At 43.3% G+C, this 17,045-nt stretch overlaps 1 protein-coding gene across 1 annotated transcript; it reads right to left on the bottom strand.

Moving 5' to 3' along the window:
- Positions 1-421: 421 nt before the first annotated feature.
- LOC147603920 (pyrophosphate-energized vacuolar membrane proton pump-like) lies at positions 422-4,945 on the bottom strand. Its single transcript, XM_086795866.1, has 8 exons — positions 4,291-4,945; positions 2,916-3,490; positions 2,448-2,830; positions 2,277-2,363; positions 1,823-2,153; positions 1,121-1,531; positions 963-1,022; positions 422-807 (listed from the first exon to the last, which is right to left on the bottom strand). The coding sequence occupies exons 1-8, from the start codon at positions 4,508-4,510 to the stop codon at positions 604-606; spliced, it is 2,271 nt and encodes a 756-aa protein (XP_086651992.1). The 5' UTR covers positions 4,511-4,945; the 3' UTR covers positions 422-603.
- Positions 4,946-17,045: the final 12,100 nt, after the last annotated feature.

Consider the following 17,045-nt stretch of genomic DNA (forward strand, 5'->3'; position numbering starts at 1 on the left):
AGCAAGACTGGCTTGTTGCGCACAACCCATCCACCCACCGGATTCACCCATGGCTAGGGGGCTAAATCTTGGCCAGGGTCATGCAACCAGTGGGCTTGGATGGCCACTGTGTGTGCATTTTACTGTTCCACCGGCAGCTAGTAACCAATCCCTAACAGGATCCGCCCTTAACTAAATGGATCATCTCATCAGCTTGGACAAAAGCATGCAGGGAATACATGATGCAAAAATACAATCTGAATTTCCAAACATGCACCAATGCTGGGAGATTCCAAGCCAAATATGCCGCAAAGGTACAATCAAAATGTACCAACGCCAGGTTTGCTACTGCAAAGGTCAAACAAAATGTTCAATGCTCATGGATTCCATTTTCAAGCCAGGTATGCTACTGCAAACATGCTGTAATAGTGGTTGGTCAAAATTAAATCCAACAAAATAAAATGTGGCTTTTGTATTTCAGAACAATTTCTTACATTCCTGCCAGAAAAGAATTGCACCGATTCAACCTAATAACGAGGGTACAAAATGAAAGAAACTTGATCTCGCCAAGAGCTAAGATTCCCGTGGATTTTGCGGTAAACTATCAAAAAACTGCCTAGCAGACTAAATCCTGAAGAGCCATCCACCATGGGCAGCAAAGAAAGGAGCAAAGACAAGAGATTCCACAGCCATGAGCTTGATGAGAATGTTTAGAGAGGGTCCGGACGTATCCTTCAAAGGGTCACCTACTGTGTCACCAATCACAGCTGCCTTGTGTGCATCCGAACCTTTGGGCCCAAGAGACCGTGCATGCTCCGAAGCACCCGCCTGAAATCGCAAGTATGAAACCACGACCCACTTGGCTCATTTCTTTAATATCATCTATATGCCACAGCATTAAGATACTGTGCCCGACATATTTTTTTATTATATCAATTACAAGGCAAAACCTTCATTCAAAATGGGTAATTAAGAAAACAGACCTCGATGTACTTCTTGGCGTTGTCCCATGCACCCCCCGTGTTTGATGCAGAAATTGCAATCTTAATCAAAGCAAAAAGAACCAAAAACAAATCATCTAACAAGCCGAAGCCCAGAAAACCAGCACAAACTTTGAGCAACCACCTCCCAAGTAACATACCTGCACACCAGAGACCAATGCACCGGCTAAAACTCCTGCTAAAGTCTCCACTCCAAACAAGATGCCCACAATTAGGGGTGTTAACATGACCAGAGCCCCAGGAGGGATCATCTCCTTGATGGATGCATCAGTGGAAATCTTCACACATGTTGCATAATCTGGCTTGGTAATACCCTCCATTAGACCAGGGATGGTGTTGAACTGCCTGCGAACCTCTTCTACCATGCTCAAGGCAGCCTTGCCCACACTTTTCATTGTCATAGCAGAGAACCAATACGGAAGCATGGCTCCCACAATCAACCCAATGAAAACTCTAGCCGATAAAATATCCACTGATGAGACCGAAGCACGGCTTACATAAGCTCCAAACAAAGCCAATGACACTAAAGCTGCAGACCCAATAGCAAAACCCTGCAATATTTGACGACAAAAATAATGTACCAAGGAAAAACATAATAATACTACTTGGGCAGAAACAACACAGCACTAGACTTGGTTAATTAAATTCAAAGACAATTAATTGGGCAGAAACAACACAGCACTGGACTCGAAAAAGTTATTAAATCCAAAGACACAATGGTAAGATAGGTGACATTGCTAATAGCCAAAGAAGCATATCCACATGTGGCATAAAAGTAGTAATTTCCGTTGAAGTGGCCTGATACGCATTGCGAGAAAAACACACAACAAAGCACTTCATACCTTTCCTATAGCTGCTGTTGTATTGCCTGCAGCATCCAGAGCATCAGTCCGCTCACGAATGTGATGACTCATTCCAGCCATTTCTGCAATCCCACCAGCATTGTCACTGATTGGTCCATATGCATCAATTGCAAGACCAGTTGCAATAGTGCTGAGCATCCCTAGAGCTGCCACGGCAATTCCATAGAACACAGCCAGAGTAAAGCTGACATAAATTGCAACTGCTATGGCGAAAATGGGAATGATGACAGACTTGTAGCCCAATGCTAAGCCAAAAATTACATTAGTGGCAGCTCCTGTCCTACAAGAATCTGCCACATCTTGAACTGGGCTGCAGAGAAATCACCCGGCGCTCAAGTTAGAAGCAGGTGAACTGTCTCCACAAGGTCACAATGAAATCCTACCGATACACTTAGAAAAGCTCACAGTTAAGGGCATTCAAGTTAAGTCATACCTGTACGCATTACTTGTGAAATATTCTGTTGTATACCCAATGATCAGACCAGCCCAGAGCCCAACAGCCACACAGAAAAACAGTTCCCTGCAGCAACACAACTCTTGAGCACCTGACTAACATGGAGATAGTTGAGAAACAGAGTGCTAGAGACGATTGAAGAAACATTACCACCACTGCACCAGCCTTGGCGTGTTTCCAAGATTGTATATATGGAACGATGATGGAAGCGCAAGGTAGCACACAAGAAGGATGCCAAGTGTCATCAACACAGTTGAGATGATCAACTGCCTCTTCAATGCAGGCTCAATTTGCCTCACTTCCTTAATTTCATAGAAATCAGTGGCAAACAAAGTTGTAACCAAGCACACAATAATACCCATGGAGCTAATCAGAAGTGGGAAACACATAGCAGTGAAATCGTGAGTAGTCCCAAAAGAGGAGATGGAAGCCACAACCAAGGCTGCGCAAGAAGACTCAGCAAAGGAGCCAAACAAATCTGAACCCATCCCAGCAATATCTCCAACATTGTCACCAACATTGTCTGCGATGACCTGAAGAATAGGAAACAAATCTCAGCAGACTAAAGTAAGGAAACATACCGCTGCAGAAAATGAAGAGACAGTAAACTATATATACCGCAGGGTTTCTTGGGTCATCCTCAGGGATGTTCCTCTCAACCTTGCCAACCAGATCCGCACCCACATCAGCAGCCTTGGTGTAAATTCCACCACCAACTCTTCCAAAAAGAGCCACTGAGGAACCACCTAACCCATAACCAGTGATTGCTTCGAATAGACCTTCCCACTCAGTTCCATAGTACAGGCTAAACAGATTGATAGCAATGTAGAGGACCAGAAGCCCATTTGCAGCGAGAAGAAATCCCATGACAGCCCCAGAACGGAAGGCAACAATAAAAGCCTTGCCTACACCTTTCCTAGCTTCTAGAGTTGTCCGAGCATTGGCATAGGTAGCTATTTTCATGCCAAGGTAACCAGACAACACAGATGTGCACACCCCCAGAATGAATGCAACAGTTGTAAAAGCAGCAGTCACAAGGGCTGGGGCGCATTCTGATGATGTGTCATACACACAAGGCTGAGGTGAGACACTAAAATTCTCCACTGACCCCAGGAAAACAAAGATGATAATGGCAAAGATTCCCAGAAACACTCCCAGGTATTTGTATTCTGTCAGGAGAAAAGAGTTGGCACCTGTGCAGAAAACAAGTGTCGGGTCAGTAATAAGAGATAGGTAAATGTTGCAATGCAAGGCCACAAATATAGACCCTTCCTTAGAAGAAAATTCCATAGTTCATTTGCCATCACTAGACATTTGTAGGTACTTATGTGCTTCCAGATGACAATGTCGGCCAAATACACAACATTCAATGTAGGTGGGTGAAGTAGATCAACCAAGAAGAGTGTTGCAACACGGACACAGCTATACGAAAAAGGGGTAGAAGCTCGCAGACAATTGTCGGCATCAAGGGGGTCACAAAGTTCTAGCACAAGAATATGCAGCCACTGGCACCATCTCTACCCTGTATCACAGACACATGCATGACTAGATCTGCGTGACTAGAAGGCACAACCCCAACACCTATGAACAAGATTCGACACACATGGTGGATAATGCAGAACCATGCTTATCTCATATAAGATAAGCATGAGTGGGGCATCTGAATTGCCTCCAGACATAGTCTCACATAAACTTAAGCACCTCATTGCCTACAGATAATGTAAGACATATTCAAAGCAGCAAGTCAAGCTACACAGAGGAGGCTACATTTTCCACCGTGCAAAGGACAATTCATGCACGGGCCGATTGCCAATCTGGACAATTATAACAACAGCAATCCCATTACCCTGTACACGGGCAAAGGCAAGGACTGGATGTGGCAGAAAACAGAAACCCTAGATCCAATCCACGATAATCCAACAACACAATGTGCAAGCGCAAACCTAGAAAAGATATGCGGCAGGCTAACTTTACACCAAGGAGAGAAGCTCACCTAGAGATATGGCCTCCTGTATCTCGGCACACTTGATGACCGCATCCGGACCATCAGGGCCCTCCTCGAGCAGGTACTCACCGCTTCCATTGTCGCTAGACTTGGCTGGAGAGACAGAAATATAGGAGACGATGTACCACTGCGCAAGGGCAAAGGCGATGCCGATGACCCCGGCCACCGGAATGAGGATCTCTGTTAACACAGACGAAAGGAGCGGCATGGCGAGGGAGATGTTAGGGCCTCTCTCTGCACAGAGAGAAGCTAAGAAGTTGAAGGACTTCAAGCTCTAAGCCGGGGGGTGCCACAGATCTCTGCCAGAGGGGCGAAGAACATGCACTGGGATGGATGTGAAGGGAGCGGAGGCACGATAGTCGTGCCACTACGGCTTACTAAATGCAGAGCTAGCTTTTAGCTGGATAGAGCAGAAACTGCACCAGCAGAGGGACAGGTCCGTTTAATGAGCTGGCGTACAAAAGTAACACGCTCGCCAGCTGACATCGGAAAAGCTCATACGAAGCGGCGCACAAGGAAACCAACCAGTTGCCGCGGCTTCAATGTAGCACCGTTGCGGCTGCCAAACCAGAGACACTGTTCACACGGCCCTAATTATCCGCTTCTAAGTTCTACTCTCTTTGCAGCTCCTTCGATTTCCAACGTGGCGTTCTAAGTGGTCCGACGTATTCGGCGTCCGCCTCAGGGCTCGTTTCCACGCTGGCAACCACTGCTCATAGTTGCCAGACTGGTTTCTGCAGTAAGCCAACCACCTCCTGTCGATTAAAGGGCCCAGAGGTGAAATTTTGTTGTCAAAGTGTTTAAACGGTTTCGAGTATGGAAACTACAGCCTGCGTGGAAACCATTCCCAGCAAGACACGACCATGTTTGACGCGTCATAAAGGGCCCTGTAGACCACGTAGGTGGCACAATTTCGCGCAATAACCACGTTAAGTTTTAAATTCCCCATGGTAAAAATGTGACAATCTCTGAGTATTTTCTTTAAAAGTACAATTAAGAGCTTGTTCTCACGAGAGGCCCAGCCACCAGCAGCCTGGCTTTTGCAGAGAGGAGACAGAGCCATCACAGAATGCAGGTGGTAGCATTTCTGATCCACCCCAGGCTGGAGTTGGTGCCTTGGTGGTATTTGACGTCACGTAATCCATGTCAGCAACTTCCACGTGGCATTAAATCTGGACAGGGATCACGCACCACGTGTGCAAGGAGCCTGTGGTGACTTTTCCGCTACTAAAAAGCTGAGGAATGCAGTTAAATGTGGTAAACCCGGATTCGAAATTAAATTTGGTAAAGCCGGGTTTGTGATTTTATTTCATAATAAATTAATGTCTTTCCTCGCAAAAAAAAAAATCGTCGGCCCAAGATTTAGCGGCGGGCCGCTAAAAAGCCAGCTGTACCGTCCAAAGCGGGGCATCGACACGCTGGCAGCACGCAAACCACGCACTGTTTCAGATAAAAGACCCACACACTAAAAAAATGCCAACTCTAATTTTCCAAAAAGAATTTCCCATCCTTCAAATGATTGATGTGATGACCCTGTTTCCCATTGGGAATTGCCTTATACATGAAGATGCGCATCCAAGGTGCCAACTCCCAAACTGCTCAATTCAAGTATATTCTTTCACAAAGACAAAAAGTAGGTTGGTAGCCACATGGGGCGAATGAAGCATCAATTATGATCGTTCAGAATTGGATAGCAACTTTCATCCAATGGATAGTGGCAATGAGAAATGTGATTTTTGAGGGGCAATAATACCCTAGTAAAATGTGTTTGCACACCAGCAAGCATCTCCTACTGTAGTTAGTCAATGTACTCTTTGCATCTCATGCCATTTTGGTCGTTCATGGAGCTGTTTCCATATCAATTGGAGGTGGTCCATTGGTGGGAAAAAAGTGTACTAAGGAAAAAGTAATTGCAAGGAGTCTTGATTGTGCAGAATTGAGGAGAGGTTGTTGCCTCCTCAAATAACACCAGTGGTATTATGACTACAAATGGTCAATATAACACTAGCCCACCCTAGGTGGTTTTTCACCATGTTGTGAGGACAGGCTCCATAAAGGTTAGTAACTCTAGGTGGTTTTTCTCCACCTTGTGAGGACATGCTCCACATTGTGAGGACATGCTCTGTAACGATTAATGAATGTGTGTGTGTGGGGGGGGGTCTTCATTTATGAACTTGGTCTCATAGGTCATTTCGGCCTTTTGTAAACGTTAATAGAATTGTGTGTGTGAGAGAGAGAGAGAGAGAGGGAGAGAGAGGGAGAAACTCTCACACACAACACACATGCATGCTAAGAGAGAGAGAGAGAGAGGGAGAAACTCTCACACACAACACACATTCATGCTGAGAGAGAGAGAGAGAGACACACACACACACACACACACACACACACACACACTTAGAGGGTGGGAGAGGAAGAAGGAGAGAGAAATGTAGTAGCTCCAGCATCTCTTTGTTTTTCAAAGCAAACAAATTTAATGGACATCAATTTTTCAACTGTAGGAGTGTTCAACTTTTAAAGGTCCACATGAGTTCTCACTAGTTTGAGTCCTTTCTCCAATATCTACATCACCTCTAATTACTATATACAATTATTGTAGCATAAAATATATTCATATGGAAGATTAAAGGGTCATCTATGGGTATTCTTTATGGCATGTGTCCCAAGTCATAAAAGAGACCAAGACATATAAACAAAAGATAAAGAGAGAGAGAGAGAGAGAGAGAGAAGAGAATCTTAACTAAAAAGAACATGGTGCCTTTTTTCCTAGATTTATTGAAGGAGCTTTCATAGTTTTGTGATAAGCTATTTTCAACTTTTCGTGAGGATGTATGACATAGCAAAAAAGACAAACAAATTTACAAGCATGCAGTCAGGTATAAACAAGGAGCTTATCAGGTGAGCACATCAATTCATAAATGGGGATTGTAGCCATTCTTTTAGGATAGACAATAGGGTCATATAACCTCCTAACTAGCACCTTCATAGAGCAAAATGATGTAACTTTCCTTTTAAGTGTCCCTAATGATTTGTATCTCTTTCATCATATCTAGCACACCTCGGCCTCATCCTATGTACTTCCTTGTAAAGGGGTGTATACTAATACTTCATAAGTTGACAAGGTCACGTTGACCTCTCTTTACAATATTCTTCATCGTATTGGAACATTTGGTATAAATGATATGACTTTCCTCTCAAGTGTCCCTAATCATTTGTATCACTTTCATCATATCTATAGAGCACACCACAGCTTCATCCTATGTAATTCCTTGAAGGGGTGTATACTAAAACTTCGTAAGTTGACAAGGTCACATAGAACTTTCTTTACAATATTCTTGACATCTTCATCTTCATCTTCATGTTTATGTTCATCTTCATCTTATCAAAACATTTGTTATAGCTTATTTTCATCTAGATTTTGTGTATGATAAACCCACTTACACGCCATCAAATGGTGTTTTTTCTTGGAATTGATTTAAACTTCTAAAGTGAAGGCTCAGTGAGAGAATCGAATAATGCTCCACTAAAAGAGCTAGAGTTAGGCGATGAGCTAAATTTCTCCTTCACTTCGAATGGAACACATAAATTTCTCCTACACTTCAAATGGAACACATAAATTTCTCCCTGCACTTAAAATGGAACATATAAATTTCTCCCCTGCACTTAAAATGGAAGAAGTAAATTTCTCCCTTGCACTTCAAATGGAATACATAAACTTCTCCCTTGCACTTCAAATGGAATACATAAACTTCTCCCTTGCACTTCAAATGGAGCACTTAAAATTTCTCCGTTGATGAGATGAGGTGCCATGGAAGAAAGGCTCAAAGAGAGCAAAAACAAAAAATGAAGGCATGATTAGAATGTTACAAGCTCTGGAATTTCATGAAGAGCAACAAAAGGCTGATTGGTAGATTGAACAAGGGAGAGGGTTTGGAAGTGCCAATGAGAAGCAGCAAGAAAGAGGGGATACTACATATACTACTCTTACCAACTACCATGAGGCAAGATGGAAGAGGGAGGAGAACACGTTAGTCAACACCTTATTTGTTGACAAAATGTATGTGAGTGAGAAAGAGTGGCAAAGGAGGAAGAAAGGGAAAACTCAACTAAATTTTATTTTAAAAATCAATAAATGGGTGGTGGGAATTAAGGAATTTATCTACGGCTCCTTTTTTTGGTCATATACAGGTATTGATAGTTAGAGATTCCATACATGGATCAATGTTATCAAGGATAAACAAATATCATCATTGGAATGCCATAGGCGGCGATTGTAGTGTGCCCAAGCTATTACACAAGTTGTGGTTCCCATTTGATTATTGGAGTAGGATTCGTTAAAAAGAAAAGCATGCATGTGTGTTGTGAAAGAGCTCACAAGGCCAGTACATTTGATTATAGGAGTAGGATTCATTAAAAAGCAAAGCATGCAAGTGTGTTGTGAAAGCCTTCATAAGGCTAGTACAATGTGTGAAATGAGAGGAAACACACAAATTGTGTGTGAAACGGGAGCCCCACATAAAACAAACCCCATTGGGCAACCTCACAAAACAGTGAAGTGAATGCGCATGTGCGTGTGCACGATCCTGCCGCCCCCACCACTGCCCAAGGGTACATGTGTGTGTGTGTGTGTGTGTGTGTGCACGTGCATGTGTGTGCGTGTGCGTGTATATGAAAGGTGAGGTAGTAGTTGGCACTCACCAATCACGTGAGTGGTCACCCATTACCTCTTGTTAAGCAACCACAAATTTTAGTGTTAATGAAAAGCCTCCTCGAGTATTCTCTAGGTGGGACAATATTAGATCGATGAGTGTAGAGCCAAGCAAGATCTCAAAATTTATGCCATGAATTATAGGCAGGGACCTTGTGGGATTACATACATAAGAGCTCCTATGTAAAATCAAGAAATATGGATAAACTTATTATGTGAAATTTGGAGCCAAAAAAGGCCCCTAACTAATTACTAAAAAAAGAATGGGCTAGCCAATGAGAGTGTTCGGATTCTAGATCCATGTCACATGGATCTTTTTGGTATATTTGGCCCCAAATCTCTCAAGATCAAGCAAGTGGAAGATAATATTGAAGCCCCACATTAAAAAAATAGAGAGATGTTAGATGTACCTTGTGGTCCTCATAAAAAGTCACATGGAAGTTTGAATTACGAATTTCATTTCATATCCATTTTTTAATGCTCAACTTTTCACTTTCCCCCCTTTTGCATTTCTTCCCTTTTCCATGAGCATTGTTTTACATACACATAGAGGGAGCTAGTATAGAAACAGCTCTCGACCTTCACTCACGAGGAGGCAGCACAAAGCTCTCACCTTGACTCAGTCATCCAGCAGTAATCGTGTCCCTCCCTTAGTCATGATCCATGTCTTGCATTATTGAGTGCTCTTACCATAGATGGTGTGGAGTATCTATCTGTCTCATAATAAAAGGTGTCTCAAGTTCTTGGGCATGAGAAGGAGGAGGAACTCTGTTGTGTGCTCATTTGAGATGTTAACAAGGACTTCTTTGAATTTAATGTCAAGTTCTTGGGCATGAGAAGGAGGAGGAACTCTGTTGTGTGCTCATTTGAGATGTTAACAAGGACTTCTTTGACTCATAATAAAAGGTGTCTCATAATAAAAGGTGTCTCAAGTTCTTGGGCATGAGAAGGAGGAGGAACTCTGTTGTGTGCTCATTTGAGATGTTAACAGGACTTCTTTGACTTTAATATCAAAGATGTTCCACCTCAAATCAATGAGATCGACTGATATGACGGCACCAGCATGGATGATATATTTGTAATCATCCAAGTTCAGAAGGCCGTTTGTTGATGCTTCCCCCAAGTACTAGACCTTGATGATGCACTATTTGAGAAAGAAAAATTTGAAGTAGAGGGGTTTTCTTTTATGCCCATGAAAATTTAGATACGGGGCCCCTAGTCCCTGTAGATGCCCCACGTGGAGCGGGAGGCCATCACCAAAGGTTGATAGGCTCCCTAGTCCCTATAGAGGCCGCACGTGGAGTAGAGGCCATTTGGGCCCTATAGGGCCATCAACTGGCCCTGCTTTTTTTAGAAAACATGTTGTTCATAAGGGAGAACACTTAAGCCTTGCAAATTAAAGAGAAGGAGAGGATAATGCAAGGGTCATACTGGTTTGTACCCCAAGCCAGTCTTGGTAGAGTAACTCTCTCTTATGGAAAGTTTAATCTCTACTTCAATGCCACGATGAGTGAAAGAAGTAGAGAGTAGCGAAGGAGAGAAGGAGAGAGGGAGAAAAGAGTATGTTGAAATATGCAAGTGAATGGGTGTGTGCGGGAACAAGCCCTTTGTTAAGGGTAAATCTGCACCTCCAGGTGTTCGCGTGGCATTGGAAGCCACATAGAAGGCAACCTTCCCAGGTCAGCGGTCTCACTCCGGCTCTCGGGGATGAAGACAAGGAAGAGGAAGGGTAAGGAACCTAATTTAACAACAAAGAAAATGGAAAAGGATTTGATAAGTCAATAAGGAACAAAATGTAAAAACTACTCAACTCTCACCCAACTCAACATATCCCACACACCAAATGATGATTAGGGTCGGGACTACAACTCACTCATGGTTAGGTACCCTCACCACAAACAAGGAATCCCTAGAAAAGAAGCAAGGCATGCCACTCCAAGCCGTACACACACATCCACTCTAGATGGCTTTCCAAGCAAGAAGGATCCTCAACCAAGCCATCACAAGAACAAGCATACTCACATGTCTCTCACTCACATAAGAAACTCACACTTGCATGACTTCTAGAAAGCAATAAAATGAAAGAAGAAGACCCTATGTACACACCCAAGACACTCAAAGAGTACACAAGAGTGGATTCCAACTTGGGCTAGAGGGAATGAGAGACCCCCCTAGCTTGCCCTTCATTATATAGCAAAAATGGCTGTCCTCTATGCCACATGGCAAGCATAGGGTGATCACACAAATTACAACCAATGAGGTGTGGCTAAGGCCACCATCCCCATTCCCTAAGGTATAAACCATAGGTATGTGTACACCAAATCAAATACAATGGAGGTGCAATGTGTGCACATGTACCCAAATAATAATGAAGCTCAAATGTTGGCCTAGGTGTTAACCTAAATGGGTTAACATTGCCCCACCTCTAAAGCACATCCCGTCCTCGGGATGTAAAAAAGTGATGTGAGTACAAGGGGGGTAGATACAAAGTGATACATCAATGTGGTAAAATATGGCCAATGAAGATCTGCAAGATCAGTCGATGAAACCCAAGATCCTTGTCGAAGGGTGAGGTAAGGGATGCTCCCCCACCTCTAGGGTAAATACCACCAACGTCCCAAATGAAGATGGAAAATGGCTCCCAAAGTATAGGTGCATACATAGCATGAAGCCAAAATGTCGATGATGAAGATGAAGTTGATAAAGCACATGTGGAAGAGATGAGTGTTCCATTCACTTGGGTTCATATACTTGCTTGTTGGAATCCTTTTTTCTATATCTTTTATTTTTTATATTTTCTTTTTGTGTGTAAGTAGTAAGTGTTTATGCTTTGTGAGAATCTAAGTGTTGTGAAAGTATGGGTGTGTGCATGTGTGCAAATGGAAAGTTAGTATGGTTAGGGTGTGCAAAATAAAAATAAAAATAAAAAGTAGATGGGTTGGCTAGGGAAGAAAGGTGATGTTAGAAGTGGATAAGGGTTAGTGGGTGGGAGTTAATAAGTTTGGTAGGAGGGTTAGGGGGATAGGATAGGTGGGAAAGGGGGAAGAATTCAAAAAATTGGGGGACGTTTGGAAGGGATCCAAAAGGGGAGAAGGTAGGTTAGGGAAAAAAACAAAACAAAAAACAAAAAAAAATTAAGGGGGGCCCGCTTGGAAGGGATCCGAGGGGGTAGGTGAGTTAGATTTTGATTTTATTTTTTATTTTTTTAAAAACTTTATTTTTAATGGCCTTCGCCTGTTTCTTCGTGGCTTTCTCTCGTTGCAGGGCGTCGGCCTGTGGTGGGGAGCCCGTTATCCTCCCCACCTCTTCCTTTGCTCATCTTCTGATGCTGTGCTCGCCCTTGCTTCTGATGCTGTGCTCGCCGGGCTGTGGTGGGGAGCCCGTAATCCTCCCCACCCATCACTTGCTTTCTCTGTGGTGTGCTGCACGTGGTGGGGAGCTGCTCAGCCTTTGCTTTCTATGGTGCCACAGACGGCGCCACTTACTTCCTCTCCTCCCCCTTCTTCACGTTACTTCTTTCCTCTGTATTCTGTGCAGGCTCCCCTTGCTGGCTGCCGTGGGAGCTCACGAGCCGGCTTTTCTTTTTGGCTGCTGTGGTTGCTCCACTCTTCTGGTTGCCGTGACTGCTCGTTTGCTGGTTGCACGCTTGCTGGCTGCCGTGGGCTAAGGGTGGTCGAGGGGGTGGTGGGAGACGGGGGTGAGGTGATGGAGGCGGTAGTGGGGGTGGCGGGGAGTTCTGCAATGGGAGGCGGGAGATGGAGGCGGCAGTAGGGAGCCTCATTTTCAGCACAAGCGGTGCAAGAGCACATGCACGCAAGCACTCCTCCTCCGACACCTCCACACAACCCAACGCCACAGCCAAAAATTTGGCTTTTCTTGTTTCTCTTATCACAGAGCCTAAAAGCTCTTTTTTATTTTATTTTCATAGAGCTAAAAAAACTCTCTTTGACTGATTTGAAAACGAACTAGAGCTTAAAAGCTCTTCTCTTGTGTTACATGTTGCCCACCAAAGCTTAGGAGCTTTGTTTTCTTGCCTCCCTACTGCCCACAGAAATTTGAGCTATGTGTGAACAGTGCATGTCTTTTGCCTTTGAGCTGTGGAAGGCTTTAGCTTTCCATGAGTTCACCCATACACCACAGGTTTCATTCCTCCATTAATCATTGATGGCATTCATCTTAAAGTGCATCATAAGCATTATGTGAAGCATTGCATTGTAAAATGACACTTATAACTTCTCTTAATCAATCTCTGAATGTGCTTGTTGTACTAAAACTGAATCTACTTTGCAAATCATATCAAAAACTCAGTTTTATAGTTTGCATAAAGCTGAAAAATGGTTACCACTTATGCACACCAACCAGCTTTGTTGAGCCTTGGCCCACAAGTGTAGTCTCTTTGCACATGCCAAGTCATGATGTGGATGAGTTCCGTCTTTGTTGTTGCCTCCTTGCAAACTAGTCCCGGCAATGGAACCATGTTAAGGGTAAATCTGCACCTCCGGGTGTTCGCGTGGCGTTGGAAGCCACATAGAAGGCAACCTTCCCAAGTCACCAATCTCACTCCGGCTCTCGGGGATGAAGACAAGGAAGAGGAAGGGTAAGGAACCTAATCTGACAACAAAAAAAATGGAAAAGGATTTGATAAGTGAATAAGGAACAAAATGTAAAAACTACTCAACTCTCACCCAACCAACTCAACATATCCCACACACCATGATGATTAGGGTCGGGACTACAACTCACTCATGGTTAGGTACCCTCACCACAAACAAGGAATCCCTAGAAAAGAAGCAAGGCATGCCACTCCAAGCCGTACACACACATCCACTCTAGATGGCTTTCCAAGCAAGAAGGATCCTCAACCAAGCCATCACAAGAACAAGCATACTCACATGTCTCTCACTCACATAAGAAACTCACACTTGCATGACTTCTAGAAAGCAATAAAATGAAAGAAGAAGACTCTATGTACACACCCAAGACACTCAAAGAGTACACAAGAGTGGATTCCAACTTGGGCTAGAGGGAATGAGAGACCCCCCTAGCTTGCCCTTCATTATATAGCAAAAATGGCTGTCCTCTATGCCACATGGCAAGCATAGGGTGATCACACAAATTACAACCAATGAGGTGTGGCTAAGGCCACCATCCCCATTCCCTAAGGTATAAACCATAGGTATGTGTACATCAAATCAAATACAATGGAGGTGCAATGTGTGCACATGTACCCAAATAATAATGAAGCTCAAATGTCGGCCTAGGTGTTAACCTAAATGGGTTAACACCCTTAGCTAGAGACTGTAAAAGGGAGTCTGTAATTGAGTGAATGGGTGTGTGCGGAAACAAGCCCTTAGCTAGAGACTGTAAACGGGAGTCTGTAATTGAGTGGGTAGCACTGTAAAAGGGAGTCTGTAATTGAGTGGGTAGCATTGAAAAGGTGAGAAGAATCTACTGAATGAGAGAATCAAGGGTAGCATGAGTGAATATAGGGGTGTGGAAAGATTCTAGGAAAAGGTGCTCCAGATTTAGGGGATGTGGCACAAATCAAGGAGAAATTAGTGGGATTAGACGCTTGGCATCTTGTGGATGTAAAAGCTATAAATTGAGGCATTGGACGAATGAGAAATTGCTGGTTTTTGAGTATCCATGCCTACATTAAGTTATTAGATTAATTGTACACTAATCTCGTCTTAATCACCTTCTAATTATTTGCTAATCATGTTGATCCTTGCATTTGATCCACCATATCTCATCACGTTGCTACGAAATCAACTTGATATCAAAGCCATAGCTTAGGATTCAGCTAGTTTTTAAGCCTAATCACCTTGCTAATCATGATTAGGAATTAACCCTCTTTTTAGTCTCTTTTCAACTAGTCCTTTACACCCCGAGCTGGTGGAGGGGCTTGATCTCCCTCCAACCTTTACATTAGGCAAAAAGCTCTTAGCCATACCTAGGCACAACCCCCACGCATTAGCTCATTACATCGATTCGTAAAATTGCCGGGAGAAGCTGCCAAAATTCGTGAATTTGCAAGCGTCGATTTTCTGAAGCAATTTACAGATCTACTCTTCCACAAATGGAATTAGTCTAATTCCTCTAAGCCCCAGGGATTTTCAAGGGTGCTCTACAAGCCTATGATCTCAGTTTTTAGACATTCATCAAGGAGAAGTGGCATCAAGCTCTACATCAAATCTGCAAGTGACTTTGGTAAAACAGAGATTCGGCATTCAATGTTTCATCAAATCTTTTGTTTTTGGGCTTGATCCTCTACTAGACTAACTACTATTGATGTCCTTGAAAGGATTTGAGCTCATTTGAACTCTAAGGCACCAAATCTGGCCTCACCGTACACTCTATTTTTTGCACACAAAACAAGGGATTAATTTTACTAATCAATGAGATTAATTAACACTAATCACTACATTTTGGTGCAATTGATGGTTCAAACTTACCACTGGGTATCTGATACAAATCTCTATCACTTTAGATTGCAATTTGAAGCTGGTTTGATGTCCCAACCATCCAGTACAAGCCAACTATCCTTGGCTTTATATAATTTTTGGTGTATTCATGCTTGTAAATCTATTTGTAATCATCATTTAACACCAAAATGGAGCTGTAAAAGGGTAGACACTACCCTTGAATCTTGAATTGGATCAAGAGGTAAGACCCCCTTTACATCATCATGAGCATTGCACAAGAAGTAACTAAATTCAACGGGGAGCAATTCCATACATGGTAAACAAAAACCATGTATTTGCTCATGAGGAAGAATCTATGGGAGCTAATTGAGGGAAGAGATGAATGTCCAGTGGAGAATGAGGAGAATGAGTGGAAGAACAGAAATGAGAAAGCATTAGGACTCATTGCACTTAGCTTAAATGATGAAATCATTCACCACATTGCAGGGATACAATAAGCTAAAGATGCATGGGATGAACTCAACAAATTATTTGGCACTCAAGCAAAGAATTCAAAGATAAATCTACTGATGCAATTCTACAAACTTGACATGAAGGAAAGTGAACCTCTAACCACACACTTGAACATATACAAAAGCATCAAGCAACAACTTGCAGTCATTGAGAAAAAAGTAGAAGATAACGAGGCACTAGCAGTGCTTCTAAAGAGTGTGGACAAGGGAGAGTATGAGAACATTGTGGCAACCTTAAAGAATGTACCAGATTTGAAGCTCATGAGATAGAAGGAGCTTGACTAGAGCAAGAGAACAAGGTCAAGGAGAAGAAATGATTGGAACCAACAACTAGAGAGGAGAGAGCATTCTACACCCGAGGAGGCCTCACACGAGCACAAGGACGAGGAAGAGGAAGGGGAGGAGGAAGGACCTTCACTTGCCACAACTGTGGGAAGCCAGGACACATGGCTAGAGACTGCTCTACAGCAAACCAAATAAAGAAGGATCGACATCGGCAAACTTCATGGAGACTCCTAAGGTAGAGGAGTCATGACATCTTTTTTGAGAGAGAAAGAGAGAGAAACCCCACAACCCAATGTAACCTGCCCTCCCAATAGAGTAAAACCACCTCTGAGCCACCGATGTTGTAGGCCATGTGGTAGATGTATGTGTGAGCACTTTAGTCAAGGTCACATGCACTTGTAGTAGCCTTGGACACATAGAGAGAGAGTGTCAAGGACTATGAGTTAGGGACTTGAGGCAGTGGTCGTCGCGGGCTACCAAGTAAGAGGGAAACTTGGTATAGGGTCCAAGAGTGCTAGAATTATTCACTTGAGGGGAGGTGTTGAAATATGCAAGTGAATGCGTGTGTGCGGGAATAAGCCCTTAGCTAGAGGCTGTAAAAGAGTGTGTAATTCAGTGGTGGGTAGCAGTGAAAAGGTAAGAAGAATCTACTGAATGAGAGAATCAAGGGTAGCATGAGTGAATATAGGGGTGTGGAAAGATTCTAGGAAAAGGTGCCCCCAGATATAGGGGAGGTGGCACAAATCAAGGAGAAATCAGTGGGATTAGATGCTTGGCATCTTATGGATGTAAAATCTATAAATTGAGGCATTG

Source organism: Cibotium barometz, chromosome 63 (genome assembly GCF_041138505.1).
Source record: "Cibotium barometz isolate CiBa-2024 chromosome 63, ASM4113850v1, whole genome shotgun sequence".
Classification (NCBI taxonomy): domain Eukaryota; kingdom Viridiplantae; phylum Streptophyta; class Polypodiopsida; order Cyatheales; family Cibotiaceae; genus Cibotium; species Cibotium barometz.